General features: G+C 46.9%; 1 protein-coding gene across 2 annotated transcripts in view; it reads left to right on the top strand.

Moving 5' to 3' along the window:
• The window catches only part of CHGA (chromogranin A), a 48,524-nt gene that overhangs the window by 19,742 nt on the left and 14,031 nt on the right, over positions 1-14,751 (top strand). For both annotated transcript variants that reach the window (XM_073610291.1, XM_073610292.1), the window contains exons 4-6: positions 1,764-1,857; positions 3,847-3,915; positions 13,882-13,980. In XM_073610291.1, the coding sequence (XP_073466392.1) occupies positions 1,764-1,857; positions 3,847-3,915; positions 13,882-13,980 (262 nt within the window). The remainder of the gene's footprint in view (positions 1-1,763; positions 1,858-3,846; positions 3,916-13,881; positions 13,981-14,751) is intronic.

Below are 14,751 nucleotides of genomic sequence, written 5' to 3'. Positions count from 1 at the left end.
GCACTGCCACTCATTCCATTCCCCCCCACCAAGGAATAAGAGAGGGAATAAAAATAGAGAATACATGGAAGGGAGATGAAAAGAGGGGAAGAAACAAAGGAAAAGGGAGAGAAAGAATAAGAGAAAGAACAAGAAAGATGGCTAGAGAGAGGGATGGGGGGGGGATGGGGGGGACAAGAAATTAGCATAGAGAGAGATAAAAGGGAAAGAAAGGAGAACAAAGAGAACAATGTAATGTATCATAAGGGTTTTAATACTTTACAAATGAAAGAGACTCGGGGAGCGCTAAATGTCTGTGGGTTAGGGGCACAAATTACTTGTCTTGCTTTGGGTGCTGATAATCCACGCTACGAAAATAATTTTAGTGTTGGGGGTCCCACAACTTGGGAAATTTTATCAGGGGGTCATCGCACTAGGGTGGTTGAGAACCACTGATCTAGATAGATAGGAAGGGGATAGTGATATGGGAAAGGTGACAATGTCAGAAAGGCACCAACATCCCTGAAAGTGAAGAAAGATAGATATGTACCAGAAATACATACAGTAATTGTCCAGAAAGAGAGATATGTATCCAGAAATTTGGAAATGTATCCAGAAATATAAATATTCATCTATAAATATAAAAATGTATCTAGAAAGATAGATGTGTATCCAGAAAGATGGATACATATCCATAAATAAAGATATGTATCCAGAAATATTGATATTTATCCAGAAATATAAATATTTATCTAGAAATATAAATATGTATCCAGAAATATACATATGTATCTATAAATATAAATATGTATATAGAAAGATAGATGTGTATGCAGAAAGATATATATGCATCCAGAAATAGAAATATAGATGTGTATCCAGAAATAAAGCTATGCATCCAGAAATATAATTATTTATCTAGAAATAATGACATGTATCCAGAAATATAGATATTTATCTATAAATATAATTATGAATCTAGAAATATAAATATGTATCTAGAAATATAAATATGTATCTAGAAATAATGACATGTATCCAGAAATATAGATATTTATCTATAAATATAATTATGAATCTAGAAATATAAATATGTACCTAGAAATATAAATATGTATGCAGAAATATAGATATTTATCTAGATAGAAAGATAGACATGTATCCAGAAATACATGCAGTATTTGTCCAGAAAGAGAGATATGTATCCAGAAATTTGGAAATGTATCCAGAAATATCAATATGTATCTATAAATATAAATATGTATCTACAAAGATAGATGAGTATCCAAAAATATGGATACATATCCAGAAATATAAATATGTTTAGATAAATAAAGATATGTATCCAGAACTACACACAGTATGTGTCCAGACAGATAGATGTGTAAGAAATATAGATATTTATCTAGAAAGATAGATATGTATCCAGAAATTTGGAAATCCATCCATCTATATATATATATGAAATCTATGACCTGATTCTTATATACAGTAGCTGCCTGTTCTCAGTTCAGACTCGTGATCGCAGCATCGCCTGTTTTCCAGCACCAATTTCCATTGTAGATCTGAGATGTCATGTGACTAAACGCCAAGTGCTTCAAAGAAAGCTGATGCATGGCGGATTTATGAATCTCTACTTATCATGAAAGGGTCATTAGATTATAATGCTTCAACCAGAGAGGCTTCTATAACAGGTGCTTTGCCCTGTGACAGGTTCTCTTTAGCGGTCTCGTCTTTCCTGCGATAATTGCAGCGACTCATTCTCCTCCGTTTCCTCCTGGCAGGTGATGAAATGCATTGTTGAAGTGATTTCCGACACGCTGTCTAAACCCAACCCCGTCCCCATCACTCAGGACTGCCTGGATACCCTCCGGGGAGGTGAGAGCAGCAGAGAGACACACAATACATATACAATGGTGTCCTCCCTGGAGCATGCATCAGCAGCGGGGAGATCTCAGTATGGATGATGATGGCTTATTCTATCCGTTTCCCATTTATATAGCGCCCGCATATACTGTAGCACAGTAGCGGTGTACAGGTTCTGTTTATATTGCTGGCTGCCACTGTACAGCTCATACTCTGATGCTCTTACCATACACAGACATTTGAAAGACGCTTTTCCTGTCCGTTTTTACATTTCTTCATTTTTTACCTTTAGTACACATTGGGGTGGATTTGCTAAAAGCAAAATAGACTGTGCACTCTGCAGGTGTAGTTGCTCCAGAGCTTAGTAAATGAGGTAAAGCTTCACTTTGCAAAGAATTCCCAATCAGGTGCAAGGAAAAAAAAACACCTCATTTTTGCTTGCACATGATTGGATGATGGAAGTCAAGGCAGTGGCAGCTGGTGCTCCATCTGTCGGGGGAGGGGGCGGAATATGGACCACCCCCCCCCCCACTCCAGCCTGCACCACACCCCCCACCCCCCCACCCCGGTCTCCGGCTCACTCACCCTTTGCTGCCCCTGGACTGACATGTGGAGACGGCGGCAGCGGCTTTCTCCCGCAGTCTCCTCCGTGTCCCCCCCTCCGTTGGTCGGGCTTCCCCTGCATCTCCTCGGCACCACGGCAGCCGTACGTCTCCCTCCTCCTCCTCCTCCTCCTCCTAGGCCAATAGGATGGCTTCCCCTTTCGGCCAATCGGGAAACGGGTCTCAGGACCCGCTTCCTGATTGGCCAGGAGGAGAATCAGTGTGATAATAGCAAATATTCATTCACTATTGTCACACAACTGGGTGGGCTCAGGGCGCATTGCTCTGCGCCCCGAGCCCGCCCTTTTTTGAAGCCTATTAGAGCCTTTGGCTTTAATCACATACTTAAAAAAAAAAAACCCTCATTGGAATCTATGCGTCCGGTGCCCTGCATGTAGATTAGGGGGCCGGACGCATCGATAGGGGGGCAGTGCCCCTGCGCCCCTAATGGACGGGCCCCCACTGGTGTACAGTCTATTTGCCTTTAGTAAACCAACCCCAATGTAGTTGGGCATCTGGCACCTTAAAGCCCAAAAGAACTCTCAGTATAAATCAGCTAAACCCATTCCAGGAAAGCTGTGCAAAGTCTTCCAGTTAGTTTTGCTTAGAAAGCAGCCACAGCCTGAGTAGAAAAGCCTGTCCCAGCCAGCATGGTGCAGAGAAGAAGCCTTGCTCTTTTGTGTGGAAGCAGTGGTCTCTCTGCAAAAGTCTGACATGCGCGCCCCCCCCCCCCCCAGTCAGACCTGAAGCCCACCAATCAGCAGGGAGCATGAGCTTTGCTAATTTGAGAGTTCTACTTCCGACTCAGCAGTGAGGGTTAGATACAGTTGGATTTATTTAGAAAGCAGGCAGAGCCCGAGTATTACAGCCTGTCCCCCGCCAGCATACTGCAGAGCAGGACCCTTGCTCTCTGTGTGGAAGCAGCGGTCTCACTGCAGTGGCCCAACACGCCCACTGCTGAATCAGAATTATACAGTTGTGCTCAAAAGTTTGCACCCCCCTGGCAGAAATGCTGAAATTTTGGCATCGATATTGAAAATATGACTGGTTATGCCAGAAAACTGTCTTTTATTGAAGGATAGTGATGATATGAAGTCTCACATGGATGCAGTGAGCAGGCTAGATACAACTGAGCCATGGGGAGCAGAAAAGAACTGCCAAAAGACCTGCGTAACAAGGCAATGGAACTTTATAAAGATGGAAAAGAATATAAAAAGATATCCAAAGCCTTACATTTGCCATTTGGTACTTTTCAATCACGTATTAGGAAGTGGATAGTTCAGGGATCTTTCGATACCAAGCCAGATCATAAGAGACAGAGGAAGAATCTCCACTTATAACTGATGTTACCTTTGGGTAGTTTTGTCCCAGTAAAGTGATTTTGATGTATTTATTGCAGATGAAAGGATTATCTCCATCCTCAGGCATCAGAATCTACTGAAGGAGCTGCAGGAACTGGCCTCCCAAGGTAAAGACATTTCACCCTGTACTCCAGGCAGTGACACAGATACATACACAGCGGCCATGCTGCACGCATTTCACAGGCACGGCCCACTGTTGTCACCATCAGGAAACTGGTCCAAAGCAATGATGTGCAGCCAATGCTGAAAATGCATGTAGACGGGAAGTGACTGTAAAGAGGTTGAAGGAGATCAGCAGCACTGAGATGGAACAAGAGATATTTTTTATTTTACTAAAACATGGATGTTGTTCATTATACACGGTGTTCTGGCATCCAGTTAGAGTTTACATCTGCTAGAACCCTGTTCCTTTAACAGATATAACATGACCAAGGACCTCGGCCTTTCATCTTGTAAACAGTAATGAAGTGAGCCGAGTGCCGCACTCGCACCAGGAAATGTCAGCCCACCTATAACTATTTAATCAACTCATTTAAAACTAACAGTTGAGTATGGGTCACTTGTTTAGGGCCATATGAACAATCTTGTGTGCCATCAATCATTTTGTTCCTGAGTTATATGAAAGAACACATTCCTGGCATTCCTTTAGTCATGCATGCTGCTTGGGTGATGCAGCTGTGCAATCTGCAGATCAGTTGCCTGATTTCTTTAGCTGTGCAATCTGCTGATCAGTTGCTTGATTTCTTTAGCTGTGCAATCTGCTGATCAGTTGCTTGGTTTACTTAGCTGTGCAATCTACTGATCAGTTGCCTGATTTATTTAGCTGTGCAATCTACTTATTAGTTGCTTGATTTCTTTAGCTGTGCAATCTGCTGATCGGTTGCTTGGTTTACTTAGCTGTGCAATTTGCAGATCAGTTGCTTGGTTTACTTAGCTGTGCAATCTACTGATCAGTTGCTTGATTTCTTTAGCTGTGCAATCTACTGCTCAGTTGCTTGATTTCTTTAGCTGTGCAATATGCCGACCAGTTGCTTGATTTTTTTTTTTAGCTGTGCAATCTACTGATTAGTTGCTTTTATTCATTTAGCTGTGGAATCTGCTGATCAGTTTCTTGATTACAAATCGAGCATCTGATTAGCAGATTGCACAGCTAAAATCTGTAGCACTCAGTGGCCAGCAGGGAGGAACATGCAGGTCTAAAGGGATGCTGAACGTATGTTCTTTCATAAAAACTCTCTTCAAAGAGGATCTGAGACAAGGTGCTGTGACATCTACAGGAGGTCCCCCCCACCTCCCCCACACACACAAAAAGATCTGCACCTCCCCCTCCAGGACAGCTGTGTGGGGGAATACAGAGGAGCTAATAAAATTACATATGATGCCCATTTATATTATCTGCATTTTAATACATTGTATTGTATTGATTTGTAACAAAAGAATAACTGGTTGGCATTTTCTTGGTAACCTTTGCCTGGTGCTTCGCCGCCACGGCTGAGACTCGGTGACTATTTGTGGCGTTCGGTTACTTCCTCTGAGCCCGGGGAGAAGCTGAGCTCTAATCCCAGCAGATCAGACAATGGCAATTGTCATAGAGACACAGGAGATAATAATAGACACATTCCGCCCTCTACACCAGAGAGCGACCATCGCGGCGGCTGATCCCGGCCTCCACCTGAGTCTCACAGTCCCCCCCCCCCGAATTCTCCGCACCGCCCCAAGTATTATTGTTTCTTTTCAGGTCTTCAGTAAAACAAAATAATCAAATGTGTCAGTATGAGGGACACATCCAATGTTTTATAAATATTTACAGGATGAAAAAAATCATCAGAGCCCCCCCCCTCACATCAGAGTCACAATCAGAGTCCCCCTTACATCAGACTCACAATCAGTGTCCCCCCCCTCACATCAGAGCCCCAATCAGAGCCCCCCCCCTCACATCAGACTCCCAATCAGAGTCCTTCCTCACATCAGAGTCCCTTCAACACCCCCCCCCTTTACATCAGAGTCCCCATCAGAGTCCTCCCTTACATCAGGTTCCTCAATATCGTTACCCTAACATCAGGATCCCCATTAGAGTCCCCCCTTACATCAATGTCCCCTTCAGAGTCTCTATTCCCTTCAGGATCCCCATTAGAGTCCCCCTTACATCAGGGTCCCCATCAGAGCCCCCCCCCCTACATCACGGTCCCTTCAAACCCCCCCCCCTTACATCTAGGTCCCCATCAGAGTCCTCTCTTACATCAGGTTCCTCATTATTGTTACCCTTACATCATAACCCCCCCCCTCTTACATCATGGTCCCCATTAGAGTCTATATTACATCAGGGTCCCCATCAGAGCCCCCCCCCCCCACCTTACATCACAGTCCCTTCAAATCCCCCACTCCTTACATTAGAGTTCCTATCAGAGTTCCTCTTACACCAGAGTCCCCCCTTACATCAAGGTCCCCATCAGAGTCTCTATTCCCTTCAGGGTCCTTAATAGAGCCCCCCCCTTACATCACGGTCCCTTCAAACACCCCCCTTTTACATTGGGGTCCCCATCAGAGTGCCCTTTACATCAGGTTCCTTATCATTGTTGCCCTTACATCAGGGTTCTTATCTTTACACCAGAGTCCCCCCTTACATCAATGTGCCCCATCAGAGTCTCTATTACCTTCAGGATCCCCATTAGAGCCCCCCCCCTTACATCACGGTCCCTGCAAACCCCCCCCTTACATCAGGGTCCCCATCAGAGCCCCCCCCCTTACATCACGGTCCCTTCAAACCCCCCCTTACATCAGGGTCCCCAGCAGAGTCCTCCCTTACATCCAGGTCTCCATCAGAGTCCCCCTTACATCAGGTTCCTCATCATTGTTGCCCTTACATGAGGTTTCCTATCAGAGTTCCTCTTACATCAGAGTCACCCTTATATCAGGGGTCCACATCAGAGCCCCCCCTTACATCACGGTGCCTTCAACCCCCCCCTCCTTACATCTAGGTCCCTATCAGAGTCCTCCCTTACATCAGGTTCCTCATTATTGTTGCCCTTACATCAGGGTTCCCATCAGAGTTCCTGTTACATCAGAGTCCCCCTTCATCAGGGTCCCCATCAGAGTCCCCATAACATCAGGGTCACCATTACAGTCCACCTTACATTATGGTCCCCATCAGAGTCCCCCTTACATCACGGTCCCTTTATAACCCCCCCACATCAGGGTCTCCATTATTCCCCCCATATGTCTAGGTCCCCATCAGAGTTTCTGCCTTTACATCAGGGTTCTCATGATTGTTGCCCTTACATTGGGGCCCCACCAGCCCACCAGAGTCCTCTTTTATATTGGGGGAAATTTGAAGTGGATTCCATAGGCAGCCTTTGGTGACCATAATCCTCGATCTGTACATATTAAGGATACACCACTGACCTTAACTGTGGGCTACAGCAGGAGGAACTTTTCAGTACGAGGGCCACATAATGTACACTATATTGTCAAAAGTATTGGGACACCTGCCTTTACACACACATAAACTTTAATGGCATCCCAGTCTTAGTCCGTAGGGTTCAATATTGAGTTGGCTCCGCCCTTTGTAGCTATAACAGCTTCAACTCTTCTGGGAAGTCTGTCCACAAGGTTTAGGAGGGTGTCTATGGGAATGTTTGACCATTCTTCCAGAAGAGCATTTGTGAGATCAGGCACTGATGTTGGATGAGAAGGCCTGGCTCGCATTCTCCGCTCTAATTTATCCCAAAGGGTGTTCTATCTGGTTGAGGTCAGGACTCTGTGCAGGCCACTCACGTTCCTCCACCCCAAACTCGCTCCTCCAATGGACCTTGCTTTGTGCACTGGTCCAATTCCATTTGGTGGAGGGGGGGATTCTGGTGTGCAATGCTGTATCTTGGCCTAGGCCTAGGGTGGCACCTTGCATGGGGGGGGGGGGGGGGGGGCGGCACGAAAAGAGTCCCCGCTGGCTTGCGCTACACAATTTAGTGTAGCGCCAGTCATATGGGGTGGACTGGGCCAGGAGGCAAATCAGCCTGGCGCCCCCATAAAGCGGCCGCACTGCTGCCAGTACCGGCAGGGCCACCATCAGGGGGGTTAGCCCCATACATATGAAAAGTTGAGCCACCTGGGAGTCTCTGATCCCAGATTACACAAAATGGAAATATAAACGATCCCACTGATTTGGAGAATATGCAGCGAAGCTCCCGCTCTGGAGCCAGATGCAGGCACTATATACAGTGGAACCTTGGTTTACGAGTAACGCTGTTAACGAGCGTTTTGAAAGACGAGCAACTCTTTTTTTTTTAAATTCTGACTCGGTTTGCGACTGTTGTCTCACAAAACGAGCAGAATTCAAGCTAATGGGGTGTGCAGTACCGCATTTGGCCAGAGGAGCGGGGGGCGCCGGGGATACTCGGAAGGGTTCGGAGCCGTTCGTAAATACTCTGAAACACTTGGAAACACTCAGAAGTACTGATTGAAATCCCGAGTGTTTCCGAGCCTGAGGCTTTCCGAGTTCAGCCGAGCTGTTCCCGAGTATTTCTGAGGCTCTCTGGCGCCCCCCCCCCACCTCTGGCCACATGTGGTATTGCATGTAATAGAAGCCAATGCGGAACAAATTATCTTCGTTTCCATTGACTTCTATGGGGAAATTTGCTTTGATATGTGAGTGATTTGGATTACAAGCATTCTCCTGGAACGGATTATACTCGTAATCCAAGGTTCCACTGTACTGAGTACAGAGACCCCCTTTTCCCACCTAAACCCAATCATCCAAGTGATAGGCTTGCTTTTAACCGGTTCCCGACCGGCGCACGCCGATGTACGTCGGCAGAATGGCACGGCTGGGCAAATGGGCGTACCTGTACGTCCCTTTGAATTTGCTGTTGAGGTGGCGCGTGCGCCGGCCAGGAGCTCCGTGAGTAGGATTGTGGGTCCCGCGGACTCGATGTCTGCGGGGATACCCGCGATCGTCTCACCGAGAGGAAGAACGGGGAGATGCTAATGTAAACAAGCATCTCCCCGTTCTGCCTAGTGACAGTGTCACTGATCACAGCTCCCTGTAATCAGGAGCGGTGATCAGTGATGTGTCACACAGAGCCCCTCCCCCCCACAGTTAGAATCACTCCCTAGGACACACTTAACTCCTACAGCGCCACCTAGTGTTAACCCCTTCACTGCCAGTCACATTTACACAGTAATCAATGCAATTTTAATCGCACTGATCGCTGTATAAATGTGAATGGTCCCAAAATAGCGCCAAAATTGTCCGGCGTGTCCGCCATAATGTCGCGGTCACCATAAAAATCACAGATTGCTGCCATTACTAGTAAAAAAAAAATATTAATAAAAATGCCATAAAACGATCCCCTATTTTGTAGACGCTATAACTTTTGCGCAAACCAATAAACGCTTATTGCAATTTTTTTTTAACAAAAATATGTAGAAGAATACGTATCGGCCTAAACTGAGGAAAAAAAATGTTTTTTTTATACATTTTGGGGATATTTATTATAGCAAAAAGCAAAAAATAATGCGATTTTTTCAAAATTGTCGCTCTTTTTTTGTTTATAGCGCAAAGAATAAAAACAGCAGAGGTGATCAAATACCACCAAAAGAAAGCTCTATTTGTGGGGAAAATAAGACGTCAATTTTGTTTGGGTACAACGTCGCACAACCGCGCAATTGTCAGTTAAAGCGACGCAGTGCCGAATCGCAAAAAGTGCTCTGGTCTTTGGCCAGCAAAATGGTCCTGGGCTGAAGGGGTTAAAAAGGACTTTGTTTAAAAAAAAAAACACCTTTGTGAGAAGGCACTGGTGGAAGCTGGTTTTCTTGCCCTCTCAGCCTGCATGTTACTGTAGTGCTCACCCCCAAAAGGTCCCGCTGATTTGTCCCCGGTTCCTTTCCCAGATTAGTGCAATAACAGCCGGGCAAACAGCAACAGTCACTCTTCTGGCTCAATGAACAGTCCAGGACAGGGGACTCCAAAATTACTAAACAAAGGACCAGTTTACTGTTCTTCAGACTTTAAGGGGGGCCAGACTGTGCCCAGTGGGAGTAAACAATGCCCCATCTTTGGTATTAGGGTGAGAAATAGTGTCAGTGGGAGGAATAGTGTACCACTGTTGGTGTCGGTGGGAGGAATAGTGTACCACTGTTGGTGTCGGTGGGAGGAATAATGCTTCATCGTTGGTGTCGTTGGAAGGAATAGTGCCCCGCTGTTGGTGTCGGTGGGAGGAATAGTGCCCCGCTGTTGGTGTCGGTGGGAGGAATAGTGCCCCGCTGTTGGTGTCGGTGGGAGGAATAGTGTACCACTGTTGGTGTCGGTGGGAGGAATAGTGCCCCGCTGTTGGTGTCGGTGGGAGGAATAGTGTACCACTGTTGGTGTCGGTGGGAGGAATAGTACCCCACTGTTGGTGTCGGTGGGAGGAATAGTGCCCCACTGTTGGTGTCGGTGGGAGGAATAGTGCCCCACTGTTGGTGTCGGTGGGAGGAATAGTGCCCCACTGTTGGTGTCGGTGGGAGGAATAGTGCCCCACTGTTGGTGTCGGTGGGAGGAATAGTGCCCCACTGTTGGTGTCGGTGGGGAGGAATAGTGCCCCACTGTTGGTGTCGGTGGGAGGAATAGTGCCCCACTGTTGGTGTCGGTGGGAGGAATAGTGCCCCACTGTTGGTGTCGGTGGGAGGAATAGTGCCCCACTGTTGGTGTCGGTGGCAAGCAAAGGGCCACATCCGGCCCCCAGGCCAAATTTTGGACACCACTGTTATATAGCATTGGGGAACCCAGGGTAGAAGGAAAGCTACACTATTTGGGTGACACTTGCATGGCACTTACCTAGATGCCAAAAGATGGTGCAGACACAAGGGACACTGACATGGTCACCTATACCTGACAGGTAGGTAATAGGACTCTCCTGCAATCCTTTGCTTGTGTCAGTTGCACATTTTAAGGAATCTTAATTTTATTTCTGTTGATTGCTGATGAGAAAAATAAACAGATAGATTTATTTGTTCCCGCCCCCAATTCTTCATTTGCTCAATGCCTGGACCACATACCTCCATCACTGTGCTATGTTTTCTGCTGCACCACTGGCCTGGTTATATCCTCATAGTCCTCTCCATACATTTAGCAGAAATTTGTACTTAAAGTAGAACTATTTTGGATAGAGTAAGGGAGGGTTATAGCCCCTGTCAGTTTATTTTTTTGCCACCCCTGCCCCATTGCCGAGATTTCCCTTTATTTCCTGCCACATAGCCAAACAGGAAGTGAGAAGAAATCTCTGCAAATTAAGGGAATCAATTGCCGCCCCTCCCCAATCCCTTTAAAACTAGTGCCTCCACTGGAAAATTTCAGGGTGGATCTTAAACAGGAAGGGGTGTGGCCTTGACAGGAAGGGGTAGGTCATATTTAAATTAGGGGCTGCACGCGTTTGGTCAGGCCTAGGGCAGCACAAAACCTAAATACACCACTGATGGTGTGGGGGTTGTATTTCAGGGGTTGGGCTTGGCCCCTTAGTTCCAGTGAAGGGAACTCTTAAGGCGTCAGCATACCAAGATATTTTGGACAATTTCATGCTCCCAACTTCGTGGGAACAGTTTGGGGACGGCCCCTTCCTGTTCCAACATGACTATGCACCAGTGCACCACACAAGGTCCATAAAGACACGGATGAGCGACTTTGGGGTGGAGGAACTTGACTGGCCTGCACAGAGTCCTGACCTCAACCTGATAGAACACCTTTGGGATGAGTTAGAGTAGAAACTGCGAGCCAGGCCTTCTCATCCAACATCAGTGCCTGACCTCACAAATGCGCTTCTGGAAGAATGGTCAAACATTCCCATAGACACGCTCCTAAACCTTGTGGACGGCCTTCCCAGAAGAGTTGAAGCTGTTATAGCTGAACTCAATATTGAACCCTACAGACTAAGACTGGGATGTCATTAAAATTCATGTGTGTGTGTAAAGGCAGGCGTCCCAATACTTTTGTTAATATAGTGTTGCAACGACACCCTGAGTGTGAAAGGGGTTAAAGCCGTTTAGGACATTCCATTTCCGAAAACAAAGGCAGCTACCGAACACTCCAATCAGCCGAACAAGAAACCCATACGAATAATTCTTCCCCCCAAGTACGGGACAAGGCTCTGTACGGAGGGTCAAACAGGAATCAGACTCTTCTTTATTAAAACCAGAATACAAGTCTTATATACAGTAGAGGAGGAGGTCCCCCCTCCTGCTCATATTACTCTAACAATACACCTGTAACCAGAAAAAGAATTAACATGAAACTAAATAACTAATCCCTTAAAGCAGCCGATGTGACTCTGTGCCCTCCTGAGCATTGTATGATTAATCAGGATTTTACTACAGGACAGACTTGTGGTCACCGAGCTTCACACATTAGTATAAACACAGAACCCCTTCTTACAATAGCATGAGCTAATTCAATACAAACAGTGATACAATACAATACAACAATACAACCCCTCTCCTCAGCCTAGTAGGCAACAAACTATAGTATGAGAAGACTGTCCGGCTCCTACCCAGTTCTAGAGGCCAATGTGATCGGCTCTCTCAACTAACATGTTGAGTTCAGAATCAAACAAACCAAGAATAGTCTTTATATATATCCCGGGAGATATTGTGGATAAATATTACTGTCCCATTTTAAGTAATCCAAGATATATTTTCTCAGCCACCCTGTGCCCAAAAGTGACTCCCGTCACAAGTGTGTATTTATTAAATATTCACAGGTCAAATTAAAATCCCCATCATACTCTTCCTTTACAGCAGGATCCCTATTAGAGTCCCCATCAAAATCCCCCATTACATGGTGGAGAGTTTAAGTGAAGACCATGGGCACCCTCTGCTGTCCTCAATCTGTGTACATTAAGGATATGCCACCGACTCTGCAGATAAAATCTTGTAGTGGGCCGGATGCGGCCCGTGGGCCGTAGTTTGGAGAGCCCTGAGATAGAAGATGCCTTTTCTGATCTGCTGGACAGAAGGGTAAGAAGATCTCCACTCCGGTCTAGATAAAAACGCTTTATGGTTCTAATGGGGTTACGTCTTGTGCCAACCCTAGATGATCAGTAGTAGAGTTCTTCTTTAAAGGCTAAGCGGTTGGGTCATCTATCCAGCTCCTTGTCTGGAGGATTCCAAAAGCAAAATCTCCCCCCCCCCAGGTTCTCAACTCCACTCTGCACCCCCCAATTTAATGTAGTAGTCAAGGTATCACCTCAAGACTCCCTCATTATGGTCATGAAAGGTGGGTCGAATCTGGGATTCAGAAGTGGAGTTCCCAGGAGGGGAATGGTGGCCTCCGTATTTTAGATTTGTCTTTTAACACCGCAGGCCCCTTTTCTGGTGTCACCACCATGACTTTTACCAGCACCAGGGGCGTCGTTAGGGGGTGGCTTTTGGGGCTATAGCCCCGAATCTGGGGCCAATAGCCCCGAGTCTCTGCAGGGGTCCCCAAGGAGAGGGGAGGCTCTCTGGGGACCCTTATATAAGTGGGGGGCTCTCTGGGGACCCTGATGTAAGGGGGGCTCTCTGGGAACCCTGTTGTAAGTGGGGGGCTCTCTGGGAACCCTGTTGTAAGTGGGGGGCTCTCTGGGAACCCTGTTGTAAGTGGGGGGCCCTCTGGGTACCCTGATGAAAGGGGGAGGCTCTCTGAGGACTCTGATGTAAGGAGGAGGCTCTCTGGGGACCCTGATGTAAGTGGGGGGCTCTCTGGGAACCCTGTTGTAAGTGGGGGGCCCTCTGGGTACCCTGATGAAAGGGGGAGGCTCTCTGAGGACTCTGATGTAAGGAGGAGGCTCTCTGGGGACCCTGGTGTAAGTGGGGGGCTCTCTGTGGATATATATACACACACACGTATATTACTGTATATACATGTGTATGCTCGCCCAAGCGTATGACTTTCTTTACTACGCTGCTATGGGCTCTAGCCCCAGATCTTTTGTAGACCTAGCAACGCCCCTGACCAGCACCCATAGGTGGTCTAGCCCCGTACCGATCAGGGGTTTCCATTTTTTATGGACTGTATGTGATCGCAGTTTGATCATTTACATACCTTCAATTATTGCTGTCCACAGGGGCCATGGAGAGGCTGCAGAAAGCGAAGAAGAGTCGCGGCTACGAGGAAGAGCTTTCCGGCGTCCTCGAGAAGCAGGAGGACAAAGCGCCCGTCTCTGGTTCGTGTCACTGTGACTTCTGAAATCCATCTCTCTTTATCCGATGTGACCTTGGCGTTATGCGCTCAGGCGTTTATATGATACCCCGCAGAGGTTTACCGCTAATACTGCCGCTCACCGTGACAATCTGTTATATGATTGGATTCGGTTTTCTCCTGTTCAGCTAAAATGTGATATCTTCCATCTAATCATAAGGATGCGAACTGTTTAAAGGGAGTTTCTTTTTATAAAATATGTCACCCAGGAATTGTTTCCCATGTCTGCTACTGCAGGTCCCAGTTGCATGCATATATATATTCTGACAGTGCCCTGGCGGCGCCCGGGGCACATGACCCCTCTGCCCCCCCCCCCCCCAGTTTTGGCCATATAAATATATATATAACTGAAACTTGGGGGGGCAGTGCCTCGGGCGCCAGCAGGGTGGTGTCAGCATCCAGGAGAATGGCAGAAGGTGGAGAGAGCTGGGACATCACGATCACATCTAAAGTACAGCCTGAGGGGTCAACAATCTGAGAGGGGTGGCAGGGGGGGGGGGGGCGGAATTTAGTTGAACTGATGGGCTGTATCCTCCTGCAGCAGCTTGAAGCCTGCTTTTCCTCCTCTCCCTCCCGCTGGCGTTCAGCTTCTGCAGGAGGATACAGCCCATCGGTTCCATTAAATGCAGCAGTTGCAACCCCTCCTATCCAAATTTCAACTTTCTTATGCTGCCTGGCCCCCTCCCCGCCACTCCCTTGGCGGTACCCCTGCAACCCCCACCCCATAGCGCTATCG

Source organism: Aquarana catesbeiana, linkage group LG13, assembly GCF_042186555.1.
Source record: "Aquarana catesbeiana isolate 2022-GZ linkage group LG13, ASM4218655v1, whole genome shotgun sequence".
NCBI lineage: Eukaryota > Metazoa > Chordata > Amphibia > Anura > Ranidae > Aquarana > Aquarana catesbeiana.
Note: the sequence above shows the minus strand (reverse complement) of the source record. Positions and strands in the feature narration are given on the sequence as shown.